The sequence below is a fragment of the Zootermopsis nevadensis genome, unplaced genomic scaffold, assembly GCF_977971745.1.
Source record: "Zootermopsis nevadensis isolate Lab colony 2312 unplaced genomic scaffold, Znev_1.0 Znev_ptg000024l, whole genome shotgun sequence".
Taxonomy (NCBI): domain Eukaryota; kingdom Metazoa; phylum Arthropoda; class Insecta; order Blattodea; family Termopsidae; genus Zootermopsis; species Zootermopsis nevadensis.
This window is the reverse complement of record NW_028259156.1, coordinates 4,370,041-4,386,836: the sequence shown is the minus strand read 5'-3', so window position 1 is coordinate 4,386,836 and position 16,796 is coordinate 4,370,041. Positions and strand designations below refer to the sequence as shown.

The 16,796-nt window shown below is 39.0% G+C and overlaps 1 protein-coding gene across 3 annotated transcripts in view; it reads left to right on the top strand.

Annotated features, from left to right (window-relative positions):
- Positions 1–16,796, top strand: part of tna (Zinc finger MIZ domain-containing protein tonalli) — a 570,512-nt gene that overhangs the window by 340,994 nt on the left and 212,722 nt on the right. For all 3 annotated transcript variants that reach the window (XM_087354825.1, XM_087354826.1, XM_087354828.1), the window contains one exon: positions 3,423–3,566. In XM_087354825.1, the coding sequence (XP_087210951.1) occupies positions 3,514–3,566 (53 nt within the window). In that variant the 5' untranslated portion in view covers positions 3,423–3,513. Of the gene's footprint in view, positions 1–3,422; positions 3,567–16,796 lie in introns of those variants that run through there.

The window sequence follows — 16,796 nt, the reverse complement described above, 5'->3', positions numbered from 1 at the left end:
TCTGTACGGTAGCACTGTCACTTCAAAATTAAATAATTGATCAGTTTCCAACCATAAAATCCAGTACTGAGAAAAGAGATGGGCTTTTTATGTGGGATTCCTTGTTTTATAAACGAAGACGGAAGAGTTACTTTCTGTATTTTGATGACAATTTTCGACAATCCGTATTGTTTAAGTATTAGTTAATTGTTTTATAATTTCTATTGTACTGCATTCTGTATGTGTTTACACGCCTCACAGAAAATTAGCATTATTTAACGTGAAATAAAACTATTTAAAGATGAGGTCCAGTCGTATTGGGTTTATCTATTTTGAGTTCAAAAATGTTTATAGATTTTGTTATGATTATTTTTTTATGGTTATTAAATATCTTTAGCTTTGGAGAATATTATAAATTGGACCTATATTTTCAGGTGAATGATTCAACGGTATCACTTCTTTTTACCTGAATCAGTTATGCATCGGCACATTCTTAGTAAAAAAAATGGCTTGACTGTGAAAGAATAATGAGTTTTGAATTTATTGGGCGAAGTTCGGCTTGAGGAAGATTAATTTGTAAAACCTCTGAAGCTGATACGACTTATGGATTAATTTATTATTAGGTATTCTCGAAAGCGAGCGAAGGACACCTAATGGGCCCTCCCATCTCTGTCTGTCGCGTTTCTGTAAGGAATTAAGAAACCCCAAATGGCCCGAGGTGATTATTGGATCGCTTTGTTGCACCAATTACCATGGATCATATTATCTCAACAATGACTTTGGATACCACTGCTGCATTTGTGAGTCTGTAAGTCTGGAAAAAAATTGCTGGCCTTGTAATCCTGGGGTCTCGGGTTCGATTCCCGGAGGTGCCAGAATTTATAACTTGTGTTGGGCAAGGCCGTGGTCTAGGCAACAGGGAGTTTTCCTCCGGGGCATCCCAACAATTACTCCATTCACACACAGAAGAAGGCAATGGCAAACCACTTCTGGATCATCTGCCAAGAACGTATATGAACAGGTCCCAGTCCGAGAAAAGGATGGAAGGATCCTGTTCATATGGACCTGTCGTCAGACAGAACACTAAATAAATAAATGATGGCCACGGTGGTCTAGCGGTTAGAACGCTGGCCTTGTAATCCTGGGGTCTCGGGTTCGATTCCCGGCAGTGCCAGAATTTATAACTTGTGTTGGGCAAGGCCGTGGTCTAGGCAACACGGAGTTTTCCTCCGTGGCATCCCAACAATTACTCCATTCACACACAGAAGAAGGCAATGGCAAACCACTTCTGGATCATCTGCCAAGAACGTATATGAACAGGTCCCAGTCCGAGAAAAGGATGGAAGGATCCTGTTCATATGGACCTGTCGTCAGACAGAACACTAAATAAAAAAATAAGTCTGGAAAACTGTTATTAATCAAGGTACGTGCTGTTTCTTAAAATAACTTGGTCATTTGAACAGTAGTCAACAACTGTTCGTCATATGTTTGTCTGCAACACGTTAGCTTTTCTCTGACCGCAATTATCTCTGGAGAACAGCTTTATTCAATTCCCTGGTGCATGCAGTTCGGGCTTCCGCCTCGCGTGTCGCTGAGAAATGTTTTGGAAGGAAATACTGAACAGAGCATGCGCAGACCGTCATGCCGAGTTAGTTGATGCGGACAATAGTACTTGTAATGTTGTCTCTCGTTAGTGGCCTACATATAGACTGTTTTTAAGTTTGAATGGATGAAAGGTTCGTTCATGTGCATATTTTTTTATTCTTAATAGTGAGTATGATTGGTCATAATATTGCAAGTGGCGATCATACGTCAGGCGTAATTCTAAATTATTTTTTCCGGATTATATTCTTCGTAGGCGTACTGTGATACTTCTACAGAAACCACGTTATATTATAAATTATTTAAAATATTATGGCGTTGGTACACGGATTAAAAGTCACATTGACAATGATGGCGAAGTAAATTTTTGTTTATGAACATATCGGAACCGGTTCTGTTTCACGGCAACCGTAATCAGTGATGTAACACTGAATTTCAATCTCGCCTTGCGTGACCTAATGGACATCATCGTCACATTGTATTTGTCGTATGTCTGATCAAGATTCCGGATCCTACTGCGGTCTGGTGTCGTCATGAAACGAATTCCTACAGAGATGTTCATTGTATGGATATAAATTACGCGCCTTTTCCGTGTTTAATTGTAAGAATTAGATTTCTTCGAAAAACCGCAATTGCGGAAAACAGTTTCCTTCCTGTCTGGAGACAAAAAGTGACTCAGATCGTTTATCTTATTTATCTATCCAGTGGCCAGTGCCAAGATAAAACAATTCTATTAAGTTGGTATATTTTATTTCCAGTGAAAAAATTGCTGTGTTGGTAACGTTTTTACCTAGGTATCATGCACATTGAATATTCGCTAAGCCCTATTAAATATTTTTAGATTTAATTGTTGGTCTTTTCGTATTGTAATAGTCTGAGCTTTGTAGCACGACTCTGTATCTCCACTTCTGGGTCGTTGGTTATTTTATTTATTTATTATTATTTAGTGTTCTGTCTGACGACAGGTCCATATGAACAGGATCCTTCCATCCTTTTCTCGGACTGGGACCTGTTCATATACGTTCTTGGCAGATGATCCAGAAGTGGTTTGCCATTGCCTTCTTCTGTGTGTGAATGGAGTAATTGTTGGGATGCCACGGAGGAAAACTCCGTGTTGCCTAGACCACGGCCTAGCCCAACACAAGTTATAAATTCGGGCACCGCCGGGAATCGAACCCGGAACCCAGGATTACAAGGCCAGCGTTCTAACCGCTAGTTGGTTATAAGATATTAATTGTTATGTTCGTTTACCTTTTATCTTGTGACGCTTAGTATGATTTGTGAACTGGTTTAAATTAAGCCTCCGACCGATAGCAATCCGCGGACCACAAGTTGGAGAAAAACAATTTCTGTCCTTTGGTTTTTGGAGGAAAAAATGATTTTGGTTTGTTTTGTTGAGCGTGAATAAGATACTTATCGCCGTATTACGTTATTAATAATAAGTTCTAAATAACTTACAGTAACTTGAAAAGAATACAGAATTGTATTTCGTGTTAGTATTTCTCAACTTTTAAAATTGTCTTTCTATTCAAGCCAGACCACAATTTCCGAGGCATCGAAAAGAACACACGAAAATGCTTAAAGTCTTATATCTTTTTTATTTGTCTCTTTTGAGTACAAATCTGGCGTCCCTTTGACGTAAACAAAGACTGGTTTTTATTCAAGGTTTCAAGAGGATGTCCTAATATCATGTTGCTTTGTGCCACCGAACTCAAAAAAAGACTTTTGTTGTAAGGAAATTAGTAATATCAATTGTTGTTTTTGGAACGAAACATACGTTTGGCAGGTGGTATCAGTTCACTAATTTGTCTTTTTTTGTTCCCTCCCCCCTCTGATTGCAGGTGTCACCTCATCGCTGAGGTGGCGTGAAGGTGAGGCGAGGGTATAGGCCCCTGCGTGGCGGCAAACCCGTCAGACACATCCGCCATCAACATGCACCAACAGATGGCTGCCATGAACACGATGAACAAAATGGGACCACAAGGGTAAGTACAAGATTAGCACGATTATATAATTTTTTCAGTGTTTTACTTGATTTGCGATGATTTGGCCGTGACGAACACGTACTTTCGTCTGAGAGCAGAAAACACAGTTTGATTAGATGATGCCACAGGAATGATGAAGTCTCAAAGTCAGATTCTGGATGGCAAAACATAAATTAGCGTAAAGTATCTTAACATACTTAAAAATCTGTACTCCTCCCCCAGTATTGTCAGGGTGATTAAGTCGAGAAGAATGAGATGGGCTGGGCATGTAGCGCGCATGGATGGGACAAGAGGTGTTCACCGGGTACTGGTTGGGAAACCTGAGGGGAAGAGACCGCTGGGGAGACCTAGACGTAGATGGGAGGATAATCTCAGGCGGGATCTATGGGAGGTAGGAGTTGAAGGAGACTGGATTTTGTTGGCCCAGGACAGGGTTCGGTGGAGGGCTTTTGTTAGTTCGGTGATGAACCTTCGGGTTCACTAAGCCATCTGGTTGGTTGGGTCCACTATTTGGGAAGCCTGAGGGGAAGAGACCGCTGGAGAGACCTAGACGTAGATGGGAGGATAATGTCAGGCGGGATCTATGGGAGATAGGAGTTGAAGGAGACTGGATTTTGTTGGCCCAGGACAGGGTCCGGTGGAGGGCTTTGGTTAATTCGGTGATGAACCTTCGGGTTCGGTAAGCCATCTGGTTGGTTGGGTCCACTATTTGGGAAGCCTGAGGGGAAGAGATCTCTGGGGAGACCTAGACGTAGATGGGAGGATAATGTCACGCAGGATCTATGGGAGATTTTGTTGGCCCAGGACAGGGTCCGGTGGAGGGCTTTGGTTAGTTCGGTGATGAACCTTCGGGTTCCCTAAGCCATCTAGTTGGTTGGGTCCACTATTTGGGAAGCCTGAGGGGAAGAGATCTCTGGGGAGACCTAGACGTAGATGGGAGGATAGTCTCAGGCGGGATCTATGGGAGATAGGAGTTGAAGGAGACTGGATTTTGTTGGCCCAGGACAGGGTCCAGTGGAGGGCTTTGGTTTATTCGGTGATGAACCTTCGGGTTCCCTAAGCCATCTAGTTGGTTGGGTCCACTATTTGGGAAGATTGAGGAGAAGAGATCGCTGGGGAGACCTAGACGTAGATGGGAGGATAATGTCAGGCGGGATCTATGGGAGACAGGAGTTGAAGGAGACTGGATTTTGTTGGCCCAGGACAGGGTCCGGTGGAGGGCTTTGGTTAATTCGGGTTCGGTAAGCCATCTAGTTAGTTAGTTAGTATCTTAATATTCGCGTTCGTAACGATTTGGCGATCTGACAGCAGTGTCTATGTATTTTGCAACACAAGGGAAGGCCTCTTTATTTTTTATGTTATTAATGATTATATACAGAATCTTGCTTTTCGAAATCACTTTTCGATTTCACTACCTGTTTCATAAAGCTATATCCACGTTACTGTCATCAAAAATGTAATTTAGGAATTTATAGAAAGGATTGTGCTTTAAGTGTATAGCCTGGTGAAACTTTGGTTGAAATACGTCAGTCTGAAACAGAGTTTTGTTTAATGCGTGTGTTCCATTCAGTCTACCATACGACTGTCAGAAACGACATCTAAACCTTCATTTATGCTGAAAGTCAACATGACAAAGGCCGTTTTATTATGTTTGGTTAACACCCGTGAAGGGAAGAGACCACTTGAAAGACCTTGGCATAGATTACAAGCTGAGCGTGTGTTAACTTATTGAGAAAGACTTTTCTGCGTAGAATTATACCAGCGTTTTGTTTAACATAATTGCCTGGGTTTGCTATAAGTTTTGTCCAACGGTACATAAATTTCTGTTTCAGAATAAAATGAGTGGATTATAAAAAAAATTTTGACTCATGCAAGGAAATGCTTGAAGTGTTTTTAATTTTGCAACGGCGAGCATGAATATTGTATCTAAACAAATGAAACAACAGAGATAATTATGTACTTAAGTACAATCGCAGAGGTTGCTTTGTGAAAGATAAATATAAAATTGAATTGAACGAATTTTGGATAACAAATGCTTCAGTGTCGGTGAAGAGTTAGATTAAAATAAAATAATAATTTGTATTAATGTTGTAGAATTAAGATATATAAGAAATTACAACATAAATTAGACGTAAATCGGAGAATTAAACTGGGAATTTATGATTTTAATTTGGATTGGGCGAGCAGAATTATAGTGATATGAATATCTGTATAGCAACGGATTAGCGCCATTACAAATAGTTTCTTAGAGTTGTGGACACTTTTTTTCTTTCACGTTTTAGTCACCTGAAATTATTTTTACGATAAATCTTGCACAAGATCTCGATGTTTTACTTTCGACAGGAAGATAAGTTAAAGGAAGTCAGAGGCCACATTACTGAGGTCAATTCTATTTGTAAACGAACGGAACCGACATGACGTTTCATTTACCACGACAATAAAGAAACTGCTAAAATACACGCTGAACGAATAATTTCTTGCTTCGTGCCGTATCTGTACTTGGTTCAAGCTTTCACCAATTGTATTTACACTAGAGCAGACGTCCAAGAACGGTGTTGTGACGACATTTCCGGAGAGCTTGAGGTCATGCACTCAATCTCTGATTCAAGAGTGGCATTGCTGTGCAGTGAACAGTCATTTTTATTCATCAACAGCATGGCATTTCCTAACAAGTAATAGACGAAATTAATTACAAATTCGTGACTTATCTTTAACGTTAAACAAGAAACCTACTCAGATAATTAAAATTAGAAACTACAAATAATATTTCCCTTTTTATAAAATTGTATTTAATATGTGAATATTGGAAGTATTTGTATATTTATATCTGAATATTTTCCCAAAATAAATTTATAAATTAGAAGATGGCTGTTTTTTCTTTTCTGGAATATTGCACCGTGTATTCTGGTAGAAATTTGCAGACGTTTAAGAGGCGGTAAGCACCTCTGAAATGTCGGTCAATTTCTACCAGATTTCGCGGTGCAATATTCCAGAAAAAAGTATTTTTCTCGTCGCCGTGAGAACTTGAAATCTCGTCGAAAATCTTAAATTTATAAGACGGCTAACAAGTGTAGGTCTTGGACGAAACAATCATAAATAAAGCAGTGGAATACGCATTAGTCTAGTTAGTTAATGGTAACTCCAATAAATATGTGGACGGTAGGTGTTGCCAATATAAAGAAATTTATACGCCATAAAATGTACCAGTTTGAAAACCTTCAAACTAGCAAGGAATTCATTCGTATAAAATTTTACTCATCTCTAACCCAGTTTTTATCTTTACGTAATGTCGAACTTTTGGGATATAAAAATGAACATGTTTTGCATACGTAATAATATAATATATATGTATTCCAATGCATTTGTTATTGTCTCAACTTGACTTATAATAAAACTTAAAAAAAATAGGATGTGGAATGGATTCATCTGGCTGAGGTCATGGAATCTTGTGAAGAATCATTGACTTTCGGTAAGGAATGTTTGACGAATCCGACGACTGTCAATTTTTCAAGGACGTTGCTTCGTTGACTTAGTGAAGCACTGAAATATTTGAAAAGCAGTGTATTTATCTCTGTTTATTCCTCGCTATATTACTTTGAACCACACAGCGAATCGCGTTTAACTTCATATACTATTTCTTTTGCGAGCTTTAACACAATTCCTACGTAATTCAATGATGCCTCACGTCATCAGTTCCAAAATGATGTCACGCGGACACGTCATAGGCCAACAGACATTAAATTTTGAAATAATGCACAATGTTTATAGTTTTTAAGCTAGATGTCTACTCAAGATTTAAATATTTATTTAAACAAGTGAGCGTTGATTGCTCAGGTCACTAAAAATATGTAGTTAATGGCTAGATGGCAGGGCTTCGATCTCTGACAGGTGCGGAGACACGTGTCTTCGCCGAAGTGTCAAGACTGGATACGATGTTCACTTGGCCAATCAGAAACGGAATTTGATTGGCCAGCCGGTATCTGAAGCTGAAAGCTCAACTAATTCTGGTGCCGAGGTTAAGAAAACGTGGAATTTTACCTCTGCTAACCTTTTAAGCGTGTTTTTAAGCCCGGGGATAAATTTTGATAAATCCACCGGAAATGGGAGTATTATGTCATCAGTCGAGAAGTCGAGAATCGACGAATTTGTTATTTGAATGAGTTATAAATGTGTTTTGTGTGAGGCAGTTGTTTGTGTGTTGAAAAATACGGATTTGTCGACTGAAGATGTGAGAGGAAGGCTTATTCCCACCGGTTATTCTTTCGAAACTAAAATAATAATATCCAAAGTGTGAGTCAGGTTAAGCACAGTGCGAAATATGTGTTGCAAGAGAAATCTTTTAAGCGACAAGTAACACGCCCACTTTCCTCATCAATGAGTACACACCGGATGTCAGTGTCACCTTATTAGACAGAATTTGAAGGTTGCACGACCTGGATTCACCTCTAGAACACAAACTCACGCTCACTGTGTTTTTGCTGTCAATGTTGGCAATACTGCGAGTCTAGCAAAAGCCTTCATTTCCAGACATAAATATTGTTGATACTGAACTCAGCGCGTGTGTGAAGGCACGTGTATAAAGCTGAATACGTCTTGTGGGATATTGTAACCGTGTAGTCTGTCATTAGGACGATTACCATCCTGATAATGGAAGCAGTAAGTTCCTCGAAATGTCCGTAAATATCTGAGAGACATCCCAGAAGACAGTCATGAGAAATTATGTTTTTTTTTATCCATTTTATGAATATTACAGCAGTGATTATAAAATTGTGGTGCGCGACCCCTAACTCAGTTACAAGAACAATGTAATTTATATAAAATCTCAGGTATTATATTATTTTTTAGTTGTACAACTGAATTGAACTGTTTAACTCGCATGTTTTGAGCGTTTTTACAGAAAGTAGGGCCTGTGTGTTAAATAAATGTTATGGGGACTCGAAGAAACGGAATGTCACATTCCTACGAGAGTTTTCATCCACACAAAATACATTTAGGCCAAGTTTTTGGATCTTGAACTCAGGTTCAGTTGGTCCAAACAGTGCTGTAGCCAGGGCTGAGTGCACGTGATCTATGGCGCAAGGATTTCTCAGCCTGTTTGAAAAACAAATAAGGAATGAATTCGACTTCCAGGGTCTCAGCGTTTAAGTGATTTATGTTCCAGAGTCGTCATCATATTTTTAATTAAAATGTAAGAGAATGTATAATTTTAATCTGTTGTAATATTTTGTCCAATTCTCAAATGAAGTCACTAAAATGTGGAAACATCATTTTAATAATAGAAACATTGAGCAATAATTTTTGGTGATTACTTTGTAATTACTTTCATTAATTTTTATTAAATAATCTGGTCGCCATTAAGGATTAAGTAAAACTGACCACATTGAAGCTGCAGAGATGAATATATAAAGATATATTCTTTATAATTTTAAAACATAATCTCTTAATTTGTTATTGTTTTTGTACTATTTAAATTTCATTTAATGTTGAGAAACTTGGCGTAATGTTACTGGTATATTAATTTAATATGAAAGTTTACTATTTTAAATTATTTCGAACTTTTCTATCCCCTACTCCTTACACAATTCCGCGATATCACGGTTTGGGGGGGGGGGGGGGGGGGGTTAGGGCAACCAGCGAGTAACCATATCGGGGTTTCAACCTGAAATAATACCACTGCGCGCCACGTTAAGCTCCTGTTACAATTACTACACGCGAGACAGTATCGTACCGGAAGTGATGAAACTTTTGCATTTATTTTGAGACGACACACATCTCACATCCTTTAATGCATAATCAACGTTTCTCTGTCTTCCAGTGGGCTTTTGATTTTTAAATGTGCTCACTTATTACAATTTCACACTTGTATAACGATGGTATTTTAATGATATTAATAATAGGAGCACATCAAATTGATACATTCCTAGCACGAAGTACATAAATAAGAGTGTAAATATTTGACCCTAATCGGAGAATCCGCATTTTTAAAAATGGATCTTTGCTATTTTAAATATCTCATTGGAATGAGTTTATATTTTCGCCGATAATAATATTGTAGCGGGCAAATTAAAATTGAGGTTTGTATTTTCACAAAATTAAATATATGTCACCTTTAACGTGTTTAATAGCAGGCTGAATCTTTTATAAAAAAAACCTCTGAAATAGAATGATATATGCTTTGCTATTTTAGGTATTTTATTGAAGTATTCTGTTTAATTTTGTAAGGAGAATATTTCTATCATGTGAATCGAATGGTTCGAAAATGTTTAAAGTTTTATGAACAAATACCAATAAATAATTATTTATACTTGATATTTAATTTTAATTTTACAATGTTCTTCACTGCAGGTCCTCAAGACTAAGGACATTTTTTCGATTATGTTAAGTTTCTGTGTAATCTGTTTCCCGTGTTACTTTACAACAGATGCAAATAATAATATAATAAATAATAATATAATAAAAATTAATAAATATTAAGTGAACCCCCCCCCCCTCAAAATAAAATTGCGGAATTAAATTTTATTGATTAATAAAAAGAGGATTTTGATATATTATAAAAGTATTTTTAACTGTAAGTCTAATCGAAGACACCTATGATAAATTTCGTTCTGAACAGTGACACACAGATTAACCCTGTTCTGGTAATTTTGACGATATTTAAAATGTGTAACAGTTGCATATCTCTGACTGCAGCCAACTGGTTTTCATTCAATTGGCACACTGTTGCTAATTATGCCTGCGAGGTTAAGTGTTCAAACACTGCGTCATTTAAGTGTACTGGTAGTAATAGCTCAGTGCATTTTAAGGCCGGCATTAGACGAAACTGATTGAGGTACCAGCTTACTTTATCCGCCGGGGACAGAGCCCGAAATGGTATATAAAATTGGTCACATAATATAATCGAAAACTTTTCCGATGTCTAATTTTGATAATCTGTTACGTAGCTTTGTCATTTCTAAGAACCTGTTATCGTTGATTATGATTCATATTATGTAAATCCAATTTATATAACTTATTTATGTTTTCGAAACTTTATTTAAATGCAATTATTGTTTCTTGGATTAGTCGTAATTGTTCAAGAAAATAATTAATAAATGTTTATTGGACACAGATTCATACTTCAGTGGCGACAAGAGATACATTTGCCGTCCTGCCTTCGTATTCTGGAGGGTCTGTGTTTGAACCTCGGCCCAGAGACCTGCTATTTTATCGGAGATTTTTCATGTTTAATGTAATAGGTTTGCTTAAATTAGACGTATTCTTCTTCTTCTTCTTCTGAATCCTTTCTAATTCATCGCTGGCATATACCTTAACATTTGTCGCTGTACGAACTCTTTAGCTGAAAACTGTCGTTAAAATAATCTATAAATCCATAATCATTATTCAAATGACTCTTCACCATCGTCAAGAAGTTTTAGATTTGATATAATCTTCGTAAGTTGAAGAAAAATTTCCTTGGATATTATCCATCGTCTAGTAAAATATAAAATATATATTTTGTATAAAATGTTTTGTATAAAATATATATTTTATATTTTACTAGACGATGGATAATATCCAAGGAAATTTTTATTCAAATGACTCTTCACCATCGTCAAGAAGTTTTAGATTTGATATAATCTTCGTAAGTTGAAGAAAAATTTCCTTGGATATTATCCATCGTCTAGTAAAATATAAAATATATATTTTGTATAAAATGTTTTGTATAAAATATATATTTTATATTTTACTAGACGATGGATAATATCCAAGGAAATTTTTATTCAAATGACTCTTCACCATCGTCAAGAAGTTTTAGATTTGATATAATCTTCGTAAGTTGAAGAAAATTACATGTTTCGTTGTAGGAGGAATTCGTAAATCGATGGATACGTACAACTGTCGATGTTCGATATGAACTGTGTTGCATCATATCGGGAGTAACATTTACAAATGTGAGTCAACTTGAAGACTTGGGAAACGAAATTGGCGAAAGGAGAGAAAGTGCGAAAAAAGAACTTACGCAGGGGAAGGAAATGAAAGGTAAAATGAGGAAACGTCAGGAAATAGTGGAGAAAGTGAAGACGAGAGGTAGCAATGTCCGCGCGCACGCTGGGTGGGGGGACTTGGTCGATAAGCGAAGGTAGAAGAGATTTTCACTGAAAAAAAAACTCAGGAGGGCTGCAGTCTTCAGGTCAGATAATTATGCCAGAGGTATTTCAGGGATCCAGCCTGATTTGAGACAAGAGACAATCGACACAGCTTATTGGGCTAAAGTAGATGAAAAATTGTCTTAAAGACGTTATTTCCATTTCCATTTAATTTAATAGACCAAACTCAAAAGATTCAGTTTCAAGTTATCGTTACATTTAATTATATATTACATATAAACTAGTCCAACGCATAACTACCAAAGTTTACGGGGCTTAACATTTTTTGTGTTGAAAATTAATATAATTTATTTTAGCAAGATCTTTGAAAATCTTATTAAAAGTAACAAATACCAAGTTCCTTTACAGTGAATTAAATGTGAAAACATCTTTACGGCGACTGAACAAAGATTCTTGACATGCGCACTTACTATCGCTAAACGCAGATTCCGCCAGACACCACCAGAGGCGTCACCGTAGCATCGTTTGCATTTCTTGCTACCAGTAACGCCACCGTCAGAATTTGATTTAAATTTTTTTTACGTCGCACTCAAAGCCATGAGTGACGGACATTGGCCTTTATATTAGAAGTAGACGAGATATTAATCTATTATTGGACTGTCGTCAAAGCTGCCGCTTTTAAAAAATCCTCAAGAAATATCTGTGTACATTTCTTGTTTCCCAGCAGAGCTACATGTGATGACACTTCAGAAACTTTACTTGTGGGCTTACAAGCTTGTACGAATCCGGCCATATTAAGGAGAAACAATGTTTTCTTCTACCGAGTGGACGTTTTGCACAATGGGTTATCAACTCGCGGCCCTGTACATTTTATTAAACTGCAAGCCACCAACTATTATAAAGAACTATTGTATAGATTAATCATGGCATTTAATTCTAAATGAATAATTTATAATTTGAAGCCGAAAGCCATCTAACAAAATTTTTTTTTAAAGAAAACTGAGTAATATGTAAACTTGTATCCAATAATAATTAGTATAATTTTTAAATAATTGCCACGAAGTCTAAACAAAATGTCGTTATTTACAACACAGAGGCACAAGTCGATAAGAAGGGATAAATGTGACTCTATAGCAGTCCAGAATAAGTTGGCTCCCACAACCGCAAAGAACAATTTACAGAACTACGTAAGATTTGACGTTTTCACGACAGTAAAGCTGTGATACTGTTAGTATCCTGGGTTGTAATGCCTTGTAGACGTGTTTTGAGTAAGATACTGCCTCCATCTTCAGGGATAAAGATGGCATTACAAAAACAGATGAGCAACACCGACAAACAATAGTTAACGCTTCTCAAGAAAACGAAATCAAAAGAGACCGCAGACAGAGTTTGAGTTATGGCAGTTAAAAGCGACAGATCGCATTTGCATCGAGACTGAGCGTGTCGGCGTCTTGCCCAGAAATCCCTTCTTCCTTTCATTACTGCCACCGACAGAAAGGCTGGAGCCAGCCACGGTTGGAGCGCATTTAGCCCAGACTCAATTTCTCCCCTCACTTAGGTCATAAGACATCTCTGAGATGAAGCAAACAATGGGGATGAGATGCGTGAAATTAAATTTCTACGCTCCAACTGATTACCAAATCCCGTAATATCTCGAGAATTGTTTTATTATATGAGAGGGGGTAGCTAAGTAAAGATAATGACTATGGGTCGATTTGCGAGTTTCGATTTACGACAGAGGCACGTGAATTTTGGTTTTTGTCATTGGTTCTAAAGTCCAACCAACGCACAAAATATTTTATCCTCAGAGGAACGAAGAATCAGTACTGTTATGGCAGTTAAATCTATAAGACTAAGATGGCGTGTAACTCTGCGGAGAAACTAACTAACTAGATGGCTTAGGGAACCAGGAGGTTCATCACCTAATTAACCAAAGCCCTTCACCGGACCCTGTCCTGGGCCAACAAACTCCAGTCTCCTTCAACTCCTATCTCCCATAGATCCCGCCTGACATTATCCTCCCATCTACGTCTAGGTCTCCTCAGAGGTCTCTTCCCCTCAGACTTCTCAAATAGTGGACCCAACCAACTAGATGGCTTAGGGAACCCGAAGGTTCATCACCGAACTAACCAAAGCCCTCCACCGGACCCTGTCCTGGGCCAACAAAATCCAGTCTCCTTCAACTCCTATCTCCCGTAGATCCCGCCTGACATTATCCTCCCATCTACGTCTAGGTCTCCCCAGCGGTCTCTTCCCCTCAGGCTTCCCAAATAGTGGACCCAACCAACCAGATGGCTTACCGAACCCGAAGGTTCATCACCGAATTAACCAAAGCCCTGTCCTGGGTCAACAAAATCCAGTCTCCTTCAACTCCTATCTCCCATAGATCCCGCCTGACATTATCCTCCATCTACGTCTAGGTCTCCCCTGAGGTCTCTTCCCTCAGGCTTCCCAACCAATACCCTGTGCACACCTCTTGTCCCATCCATGTGCGCTACATGCCCAGCCCATCTCATTCTTCTCGACTTAATCACCCTGACAATACTGGGGGAGGAGTACAATTTTTTTTAAGTTCGTCATTATGCAGTTTTCTCCATGCCCCATCGTCTTCTCTCCTAGGCCCAAATATCCTCCTCAACACCCGATTCTCAAACACCTGCAATCTGTGTTCCTCCCTCTGAGTGAGAGACCATGTTTCGCACCCATACAAAACAACAGGCAAGATTATTGTTTTGTACACTTTAATTTTCAGGTTCTTAGAAATCAGACGGGAAGCCAAAATATTTTGAACTGAGAAGTAGCAAGCATTTCCGGAATTTAGTCTCCTCCTGCGGAGAAACAAGAAATATAAACAAAATTTTGTTGAGTGAGCCTCTTAGGCGGCAAAGAGTCTGTCCGAACAGGTATACTTTTACGGAAAATATTTTGTCCATTTTAATTTCGACACAGTCGTTGACGTTATGAAACAATTTCTCACTACACTGTATCTTACGAATCAAGGGTAACTATAAAACACTAGCAAAGCAGGCACATGCCTTAACACACACGTCCTACTTGTACAGCCTTAACGTAACAATTTCACAACGATAACAAGGACTGGGCTATCTCTCCGTTATGTCCTATCGCTTCGTAGTTTTCCCCTCACTCCCACGTGTATATTTGCAACGGTCAACGAAACTTCACTGTACTGAATATAATTCTGTCTGAGGCGGAAACATGTTGAGGTTTTTTCGAATTCCGTTATGAACCTTAAACAGTTCGATTTTAATGACACTTAATGGATAGAAAAGAAACCTCAGACGCTTTGGGGAAGCATAGCTCTTACTCATTCTGAATCTCGTACCTAGATAGAGGTTCAGTGGCCCAGCCCGGCGGCATTGTTACTCCCGAGAAAAGAACCCGGTAGCCACTGGACAGGTCGCTGGGTAGACCTCAGAGCCGATCTGGAAGCAGAGGTCAGAGGGGAAACATATCCTCTACCCGTCGGAGATCGAGATGAGTCAGTCATTGTACTGACTGAGATATCCTGGCGCCCCTTAATGGCTAGAATATTTAACGAAACAGTTCCTTCCCAGACGCCTGTAGATTAGGTCTGATACCCATCAAATAGGGCAAATATAACGACTGTCTCTTTGCATACAGAGAGTTCGCATGGGACTAAGATCATACAGCGTAGACTGACTTTAGTGCAATATAGCGTCTGGTTTATATATACCTTGCCGTATTACTTATGCAGTAGTCATCTCTGAAACATGGAGGGATGCAGGAAATGGGACTCTAATTACAGAATGTAATGACAAGAAGAACATAGTTTCCCGGAAAGCAGAAATATGTTACTGTGTTGCCAACGATATCGAGTGAAGGACCTTCAAGAACAAGGTCTTCCTACATAGCAAAATGGCGACTCATGAGGAGGGAGTATATAATTACGAGGTGCGATCGGAAAGTTTCAAGACTGCGCGTATAAAAACCCGTACACCTATCTCAGGTATTAAATTCATCCATCACCCTCGAAGTAGTTCCCCTGGGAGTGAACACAACGATCCCAGCGCCGCTGCCAAGCCTGGAAGCATCCCTGGAAATCTTTCTTTGTCAGCCTGTCAAGCACCATCTGCGATTCTGCCTGAATCTCTTGCCAAAACGGCTACGGAAACCTATGAAATGCTAAAGCAAGCATTTGGGGAGTCCGCAATGGGTCGTGCACAAACTTTTGTGTGGCATTCACGTTTTAAAAATGGCCGAACCTCTGTCGATGATGACGAGCGTTCTGGACGACCATCTTCGAGCACAACGCCCGAAAATGTTACGAAGATTCGGCAGGCCATTCACGAAGATCGACGTCGTACCATCAACGACTTGTGCGACATTGTTGGGATAGGCTATGGGACCTGTCAGCTGATTCTAAAGGAAGAACTCCACATGCGACGCATCATGACAACGCGCCAGCGCACACCGCCCTCAAAGTTCGGCAGTTTTTGGCCTCAAACACCATGGCCGTCATCCCGCACCCTCCTTATTCGCCGTGTGACTTCTTCCTCTTCCCAAAGATGAAAATTCAGCTAAAGGGAAGGAGATTTGAGACGATAGAAGAGATTCAGGCAGAATCGCAGATGGTGCTTGACAGCCTGACAAAGAAAGATTTCCAGGGATGCTTCCAGGCTTGGCAGCGGCGCTGGGATCGTTGTGTTCACTCCCAGGGGAACTACTTCGAGGGTGATGGATGAATTTAATACCTGAGATAAGTGTACAGGTTTTTATAGGCGCAGTCTGGAAAATTTCCGATCGCACCTCGTATAACTAAATATCACTAAAACTGTGTTTAGTAGAGGTTCTTAAATTGTGCCCCGCGGGTTTGTGAGTGATTATTCTCAGAAGTACTGTGGATTCGTCACATTTACCGTAGATGTGCAATTAATTGCATATTTATAAACTGTTCCTACCCTGAGATAATAGTTGATAGTGTGTAGGTATAAACGTCAGAGAAAGTATTATTCAAATTACGAAGATTATTTTTTGATGTAACGAAAAGCCAACCTTCGTACCAGGGTTGAACGTCTACCTCGTAAGTAGCGAACGCGGAGGAATACAATGCTAAAATTACTCTTTCCGTGGCAATGTTTGTTGTGTAAATTAGTCTGTTAAC